General features: G+C 36.9%; 3 protein-coding genes across 26 annotated transcripts in view; 2 read left to right on the top strand and 1 right to left on the bottom strand.

Annotated features, from left to right (window-relative positions):
- LOC137627115 (tyrosine-protein phosphatase 10D-like) overlaps nucleotides 1–5034 on the top strand; it is a 124610-nt gene extending 119576 nt beyond the window's left edge. Inside the window, exons 4-6 of one of the 9 annotated variants that reach the window (XR_011041101.1) lie at nucleotides 1542–1645; nucleotides 2409–2548; nucleotides 3011–5017. Coding sequence is in view for 4 of the 9 variants with exons in the window: in XM_068358150.1 (XP_068214251.1) it covers nucleotides 2409–2548; nucleotides 3008–3123 (256 nt within the window). In the remaining 5 variants the exon portion in view is untranslated. Of the gene's footprint in view, nucleotides 1–1541; nucleotides 1646–2408; nucleotides 2549–3007 lie in introns of all 9 variants that reach the window. The other 8 variants (XR_011041102.1, XR_011041103.1, XR_011041106.1 and 5 more) reach the window with 8 other exon arrangements.
- LOC137627117 (tyrosine-protein phosphatase 10D-like) overlaps nucleotides 1–9098 on the bottom strand; it is a 616151-nt gene that overhangs the window by 344516 nt on the left and 262537 nt on the right. The gene's annotated exons all lie outside the window — the stretch shown is intronic.
- Nucleotides 1–9098, top strand: part of LOC137627116 (uncharacterized) — a 486416-nt gene that overhangs the window by 430890 nt on the left and 46428 nt on the right. The gene's annotated exons all lie outside the window — the stretch shown is intronic.

Genomic DNA, 9098 nt, shown 5'->3' with positions numbered 1-9098 from the left:
CCACCTCCTCAAGTAACTCTCTATTCAACGTGACATTCAACCTTGCACCACCTTCCCTTCTCGTACATCTCATAACCTTACTCTTACCCACATTAACTCTCAAATTCCTTCTCTCACACACCCTTCCAAATTCTATCACTAGTCGGTCAAGCTTCTCTTCTGTATCTGCAACCAGTACAGTATCATCCGCAAACAACAACTGATTTACTTCCCACTCATGGTCATTCTCGTCTACCAGTTTTAATCCTCGTCCAAGTACTCGAGCATTCACCTCTCTCACCACTCCATCAACATACAAGTTAAACAACCACGGCGACATCACACATCCCTGTCTCAGCCCCACTCTCACCGGAAACCAATCACTCACTTCATTTCCTATTTTAACACATGCTTTACTAACTTTGTAGAAACTTTTCAGTGCTTGCAACAACCTTCCACTAACTCCATATAACTTTATCACATTCCACATTGCTTCCCTATCAACTCTATCATACGCTTTCTCCAAATCCATAGACGCAACATACACCTCCTTACCTTTTGCTAAATATTTCTCGCATATATGCCTAACTGTAAAAATCTGATTCATACAACCCCTACCTCTTCTAAAACCACCTTGTACTTTTAAGATTGCATTCACTTTTTTATCCTTAATCCTATTAATCACTACTCTACCATACACTTTTCCAACTACAAACTAATACCTCTTGAATTACAACACTCATGCACATCTCCCTTACCCTTATATAGTGGTACAATACATGCACAAACCCAATCTACTGGTACCATTGACAACACAAAACACATATCAAACAATCTCACCAACCATTCAAGTACAGTCACACCCCCTTCCTTCAACATCTCAGCTCTCAAACCATCCATACCAGGTGCTTTTCCTACTCTCGTTTCATCTAGTGCTCTCTTCACTTCCTTTATTGTAATCTCTCTCTCATTCTCATCTCCCATCACCGGCACCTCAACACCTGCAACAGCAATTATATCTGCCTCCCTATTAACCTCAACATTCAGTAAACTTTCAAAATATTCCGCCCACCTTTTCCTTGCCTCCTCTCCTTTTAACAACCTTCCATTTCCATCTTTCACTGTCTCTTCAATTCGTGAGCCAGCCTTCCTTACTCTCTTCACTTCTTTCCAAAACTTCTTCTTCTTCTCTTCATATGACTGACCCAATCCCTGACCCCACCTCAGGTCAGCTGCCCTCTTTGCCTCACGTATCTTGCGCTTTACTTCCACATTTTTCTCTCTATATTTTTCATACTTCTCTATACTATTACTCTGCAGCCACTCTTCAAAAGCCCTCTTTTTCTCTTCCACTTTTACCTTCACTCCTTCATTCCACTATTCACTGTCCTTCCTCATGCTGCCTCCAACAACCTTCTTGCCACACACATCACTTGCAATCCCCCCAAAATTTTCTTTTACTAACTTCCACTCCGTTTATTTTTTCTTATGAAGCTCTGATTTAAATTTCTGATTTTTCACCATTTATATTTGCTTGAATAATTCGCCTTCTATTTTTGCAGGACCATTACCCGTCAAGGACCTTTTGGTAACTGAGAGCGAAATGACACGGGAGGTCACCCTGACCTGGAAGGATGATGAAATCTATACCCAAGACCATTACAAGGTCTGCAGAGAGGAAAAGAACTTTTTCTGTAAAAATATTTTAAAATAGTTTAATCAATCTTTCTTGCAATACACAAATAGTTTTCTTCCATTGCTTTGTTGTTTGTTTTTGTTGTAGGTGATAATCAGTCCATAACCGTAGAAGAAAAATGCAAATAAAAACCTAAATACTAAGATGAATAATGAAGCAAACTAAGCAACATAAAATACATATGATCTATAAATTCAAGTGTTAGCTAATTCATCTAGGCATTTGGTATTCTTCAGCATTTAACGAAATCTAAAAGATTTTTATTTATTTATTTATTTATTTTTTTTTTTTTTTGCTCCACTCGGGCCACTTTTGGCCATTTGGATAATTGTCCCAAAATCACGATAAGAAATCCAATAATGCAAGTAAGGCTTTTCATTGGTGATCCGAAGACTGGACCCCATGTGTGTGTGTCTATGTGTTTTATGGTTGCAGCTTGGTTTGTAATTGAAATTGTTGTGAAAAAGTAAATGTATAAAGATTTTTATGTTCAGTATTTCAATTACTTCTTCCTAAGGTAGTTGGCTTTATCTTAAAAGGAGTTTTGTACTTAATTGCATACAGGCAGCAGACTGTGTAAGCATATCCTTGCAAATTATCTCAACGTGTTTAGAAATTTTTTTTGACTATTTAAAAATTTCTAGAAATGTAGGCAACACTTTTTAGAAAGTCATACAAAATTAAATACCATCAATAAAAGGACACCTACGATTCTTCAACACATATTTTACAGATCTTGTACCAAGAAGTTGAAACCTTCAACGGAGACTCAAAAACTAAAGTCGTCAAGGACAGGAAGGAATTACTCCTTGTCTTTGTCAGCCATTTCGAACGGCATTGAAAGTGAGCCGACCATCACCTCTATTGCCACCAGTAAGTATTGATTTGAGATTACAAAGGCATCTTCCTATTAACTCGGAGGTTTTCAGATTTGACTGCAGCCATTAGGTATATGGATTTGATGTTCCAGATATTTTATTTCCTTACTGGTTAGTATTCAACATAATTATAATGCTCATAGTTTAAACTCGCAATGAATGTTATGTTGAAGAGGCGGGCATAAATCTCTCTTTTTATATATGAAAGATCCGTTTTAATGTTCGTACTGCTTTTAAAATATGTTTATATTAATTGTTCATTACTTTTCTTGTACTTTATTTTTTCTCTATTTTTTTTCTTCTCAGGGGTATTTTTTTACTGTTGGAGCCCTTGGGCTTATAACATTATATCCGATTTTTCCAACCAGGGTTGTAGCTTAGCCATAATAATGATAATGACTCTAATTTCATGGCTTTTAATCCTTGTTTATTTTCTATCTTTCTCACCTGTCAGTAGAGCCAGCATCACCTATCATTGAGGAGTTACAGCCTATTCCTGCAGGGTTCATCATATCTTGGAAGAGTGATGTCACATTTCGGCAGGAAAAAATATACTCTTCTTTATACTAGAAATGACACCGGTGTGAAGAGTATTTGATACAAGTACTGCATGGAAATTATGCAGGTATATGAACTAATTGGTACCGATATAACATTTAGTGATACTAGTGCGGCAGTTGAATGATATATGTTTTAGAATGAAATACATTGAACAATAGCCAAATGCTGCAAGTATAAAACTGTGATCAAATATGTATGAGTTAAGTAACATGGGTATGACCACACATGGTTAGTGACTGAATGTGGACATGCCTTTTAAATGACACAGGAAAGAAAACTAAAATAAAATTCATAACCAATAAATCATGCATTCATGAATAATAAACGACAAAGGCTATTGAAACACAGGTAGGATATGTCAATTCAATGACATATGTCTCATATACGAACAGAGTGACAAAGGTATGGTAATACAATGGATAATCAAACAAATAAATATAGCAGGTATTCATTGATTTATTCTCATCTTTTATAAATATATATTCTACTTTTTCGTATTTTCTATTGACCTTTGAATTCTAAAAATACTGAATATTTTGGAAAACAAATCTTATTTCCTTTTTTTCTGATTACAATACTAGTCTTATTCTACGGTACTTTGAAATGTTTCATAGTCTTTATTGAGCTTTAACTGCTTTACATTGTACTCCATTTTTTTTCAGTTAATATAATTTCCAGCTTAGGTTGCTAAAAAGCCTTAAATATTCGTAGTAGTTTTGCTTTCTTTAGCTTTGAATATATTTATGGTATTCTTTCTCATTTGTTTCAACATATTGATAAAGCTAGTTCCTTATATACACACAAGTTCAATGTTAATTAGTTGCCCACAGACTGTCGAGAGAGATTATACCTTTTCCTGTCATTTGTCCATGTATTAGTTAGTCTATCTGCCTGTCCTATTATGCTTACCTTGTCGTTATAAGTGTTCAACATAGAAGTAATTTGGATCTAATCTGGTGTTAAGGTAGATTATAACACATAGAATCTGTATAACTGGAGTTTTTCATTTGTTATGTTAATTCTTGCATTGTTCAATCATTTTCAACCAAACCTTTTTTGAAGGGCATAGATCATTTTACAGATGTGCAAGAGAGGATAACCTCCATTTGTCAGCCTCTCAGTGTATCTGTCTGTTGTACATGACCGGACATTTCAGTCCATCCTGACTTTGGAAAGCTGTTTGACTGTCTGCCCACCATTGCATGTATCCCACTTAGCAACTATTCATACACTGTTGATAAGATTTCAGTCAGACCTGGTAAAATGGTAGATCATCTTGTATAAATCTGCATGATAGGACATTGTCCATATGTAACTCTTTTCTTTATCTGTGTGTGAAGTTGTTGAAAAGTCCAATGAAACTTATCCTAAAGTCTCACTGAAGTCCATCTTTCCATTTGACGTATTATTTAGTCATGTCTTGGAAGATGATGATAAACCCTGGCTGATGGGAGGCATAGGTAGATTAGTATTTGTGAATTTTGATACCTGTTAAGAAGAAACCTTTTAGTTTTCTTTACAATGATTTTATTGATGTTGATTTATGATTGTTCATAGACTTTGTTTATTTACAATTATCACTAGGATTTAGTATTACTAAATTGTATTTTGTGTTGATTGTAATGATATTATTATATTTGTAATCGTGTCTACTAGAATAGTTTTGTATTTGTGAAAGTCGGTTGGTAATGAACTCAAACTTTTTGATAGGCCGTAGGATTTGATATATGTACATTAAATTTATGTATATTGTGTTACAAGACTTATGAAAAAGATTTATCTTTTTCTATTTGATATATGGGTAAAATAATAATACTACAATTCAAAATCATCATCGTATTATAGAACGAAGAATTTCTAGATATTTCTCATAACTGCATCGACACCAGTCGTCTGACGGGCCTGAGTCCTACAGGAAGATTCGGGAGTGGGAGCCTGGCGTGGCGGTCTGTACGCTCCCGAATTCTGTAGAAAAAAAAGATCCCGATATATAGGACGGGTGACGAGTTAGAAGACAGTCTTGACTGACCATTACTACACCCGTTGTGACCCTGAAGTTTATGCGTCATTTACTATGATTTAATATCTTGAAGAAGATATTATAGGTAGTAATTTGGCAAGGGCACCAGTCATTGGTTAAGTTACTACCTCTAAAGAGTTATTGGGTCCTTTGACTGAACACACAGTACTTCATTAGATCCTTCTCTCTGAATACGATTCATTTTGTCTTTGCCTACACATATACTAAATAGTCTGACCTATTCTTTCTATATCTTCCTCTGCCCTCATACATCAGACAACACTGAGGTTAACAAACAATTCTTCTTCGCTCAAGGGTTAACTTTTGGAGTGTAATTGTTCAATGGTTAATTTCCTCTTGGTAAGGGTAAAAATGACTCTTTAGCTACGGTAAGCAGCTCCTCTAGGAGAAGGACACCATTGTTCTCTATTCCTGGATGGTATCATGGCCTCTGTACCATGACCTTCCACTGTCTTAGATTTCTCGCACTTTAGGGTACACGAGGGAACGTAGTTCCTTCTTATTTTTTTCCTCTTTCTTTTAAGCATTTATATATGTGAGAGATCTAATTGAAAAGTGTTACTGTTCTTAAAATATTTGATTTTCATTGTTTATTACTTCTCTTTTGGTTTATTAGTTTCTTTTCCTCACTTGAATATTCTTCTCTGTTGGAGCCCTGGGACTTACAGCATCCTGCTCTTCCAAGTAGGGTTGCAGAGGACAGATTTTTATATTTTTCTTTATTGTATTAGAGAGAGAGAGAGAGAGAGAGAGAGAGAGAGAGAGAGAGAGAGAGAGAGAGAGAGAGAGAGAGAGAGAGAGAGAGAGAGAGAGGAGTTAGTTAATGTAATGATTGTTTGTAGTGAGAAAGACTATTGATAGAATTGAGGTTGTCTTGGGCAAATGCTTTTTTTAATTGACTGCAGCTAGAGTCAGTGTGTTGTGAAAGCTGGATTAGTCATCTAACTTTATAATTATTTCCGATCAGCTTTGGAAGTTTCTTTTTTTCTTTTCTACCAGTGAGTACAGTTTTATTTATCTTAACTTGTCGTGACTGTAAATAAAAAACAGTTTATAATTTCATCATTGATTACAGTGCGATAGTATAGTTAGCTAGGAGTGTCCGTAAGTTTTTTTTTTTTATTTTTTTTTCAGGCCGTAATTCCTCATTTGAAGGAAGTTTTTTTTTCCCGAATGTGGACTTGATTGTTGCTGACTAGGAATTTGATTCCACTGCTCCTCAGAGCTAGATAATTTTTGATGTCCCAGCCAGAGTAGCCAGTATTTATTTTACCTGCCATGTATTTGACTGTGAATCTATATTACTAAAGTTTTTTTTTTTTTTTTTTTTTTTTTTTTTTTTTTTTTTTTTTTTAAGCGGAACTATTTTGCAGTCTCAATAGGCTTCAGCTCCCAATCACCAGACAACTTAATTGATGGGCGATGATTAGTTACCAGAAGTAGGTTAGGACAACCCAGCAAAAAAAGACAAGCTTTTTTCAGAGACCAGACCACAGCCACCACCTCCCCCTCGATAGGGGCGTAGATCAATTCATTTTTGAAAGGGGCCTGCTGCCCTACAATGCTAGATTCCAACCCCACTGACAACATAAACGTACATCAGTATATAAGCAAGAATGATATTGCTATAATACGACAAAGCCCATTCACTCTTTTGCTCCAGTCAGTCATAACAATTGTTGGTCTCGTTTTGTCATAACAATGCAAACCCTCAGATATTAACCTACACACATTATTTTTGGCATATTCACATTTAGATATCATAATTTCTCCCCAGTACACCTTTTTACCTGCCCCTTTTTTTAATAATTCCCAAAATGGTGCCATGACAGGGGCAGTTGTAATGAAGGGAGCCAATTGATTGACCAGCCAAGACTTTGACCGAATATCAGATATGGTGGGTTGAACAGGCACCAGGAACCTCTTTATAGCAGCCAGGTTGTCCTCTGAAGGCAGATATTCGTCCTACCTAACATCATATCCCACAAAATTCACGGCCCTCTCACCAAACTGAAATTTAAGTGCGTTCAGAGTTACACCATTCCTCTCATACGCTAACAACAAATCAAAAGTACCGTTTGCTAAATCAATCCTTCTCTACTAGAAGAACACAATAGTATATCGTCAATACATTTCAATATCCTTAGTATATCCACAATCATTACCAAATCCTTGAGTCTAGGCGTCTGGGTCAGTGCAGTGCCCCATGTTTATGCGACAATACTGATACAAGCGGTTATAAAAGTCGAAGGTTTTTGACTTTCATCGTCCAACACTACCTGAGGGAATCCCCAGAGTGCATCGACCGTAGTTTTAAAAGTATTCCCCGAGACAATTGACACCATATCAAACTGTCCAAACTTATGATGAGTTTCCCTTTTACAGTTCTTTTTTTTTTACATCAGCGGTCATCCACGTAGCGCCGCCCTTTTTGGCTACCACCCTCATGCAGGCACTGGTTGCAAGATAGCTGTTAACAAATCTTCCTCTATATGTATAGGGACAGTAAATGATATGTGGTAAGCGTGGGATTTGCCACTAGTTATGGGAAAGGGTCGTCTATTCCCATTGAATGTTGTACCCGAGAAATATTCCAGCAGCCATTACTTGAAAAAAAGGGACATTCTCCTATATAGGAGAGTATGGCAGTTTTTTGCGTCTCTCATTGCTCCCCCCTATTCCAACAATTTTGATGAGAGTGGTGTATTTTGTGAAATTTGGATCTACCAGCCCTAAAAACTGTCCTGACTTAATGACAGAATAAACTTCCGTGTCCCATTGGGAAAATACATACGCTCATCCTTTGACATGTTGGTACCTTTGATGTTAACCTGATTATACCCCCATTACACTTTTTACACCTTTTGCTATGTGTTGTAGTTTTTCTTTTGCTTTATTTAGTTTTTTACATCGATCCCCAGGTTCCTTGCATGGATTGACCAGACAATACATACTTCATTTCTAGTAACTGCTACATCTTCTAATTTACAACTTTTATTATTTTTACCACTCGAGACTTTAACATCCACGGCAGTTACCAAGCATGACCCAGCGCCAATACTTAATGGCTCAGACCTTCCATCCACTAACTTCTTTTTCGGCATGTTTTCTTACCCCCTGCTAATTCTGCTTGCACCCATGATGCCAGTCTTACCCTCTGACGCACCCTTACTAAGCACACGACTCTTGCTCCCATAGCAATGACTAGCAAAGTGTCCTCTTTTCCCGAAATAAAAACTTTCTGCAGCGTAAGCAGGGCAATTGGCACCGCCCCTTGGGTGTGCCATCCCATAAATCTCACATTTTACTCCTGCTTTCGAGCTCGATTTTGACAACTCTTCCCTTTTTTCAGAGAATTTGTTTTCAACGCTGATACTCTTCCAGTGGCAACATCAAGTACTCCTCCCTCTTGATGCCATCCTCGATGAACTATTTTCGTTCCCCTCTCTATGTGGGGTCCCTGACATTCCCGTACAGCCTCCACAAATGCCTCATACTTCACCGTGATTGCAATCAAAGAATTGAACTTTTCAAAGTTTTCTAAAAAGTCATGTTTTAACTCCCAATTCCGAATGCTGCTAGCAATATTACCTGTCATCATATATTCTCATAAATCCCCTCTGTAATTAGGACATGAAACCACACAAGCGAGGGCCTGCTGCTGAATCCTGTGGATGTACTCCTTTGCAGTTTCCTCTTCTCTATGTCGTCCTGTGAAACATTTATTCAACAAAACCGACTGGTTTGCTTTCTTTGTGGTTATTTTTCTCAAAGCATCAAATGTTTCCTTCACCTCAAAGTCAATCAAAGTGGCTGAAGAGAATTGGACATCTGTTGCACTTTCCAGTTTATCTTCCCATAGTAAACTGATATTCAATACTGACTCACTACGGGAAAATTTGTTGATTCTTATCCATTTTGCTGTATTTCTGTCTCTTAGTGT

Source organism: Palaemon carinicauda, chromosome 34 (genome assembly GCF_036898095.1).
Source record: "Palaemon carinicauda isolate YSFRI2023 chromosome 34, ASM3689809v2, whole genome shotgun sequence".
Lineage (NCBI taxonomy): Eukaryota > Metazoa > Arthropoda > Malacostraca > Decapoda > Palaemonidae > Palaemon > Palaemon carinicauda.
This window is presented reverse-complemented; position numbering and strand designations above follow the sequence as displayed.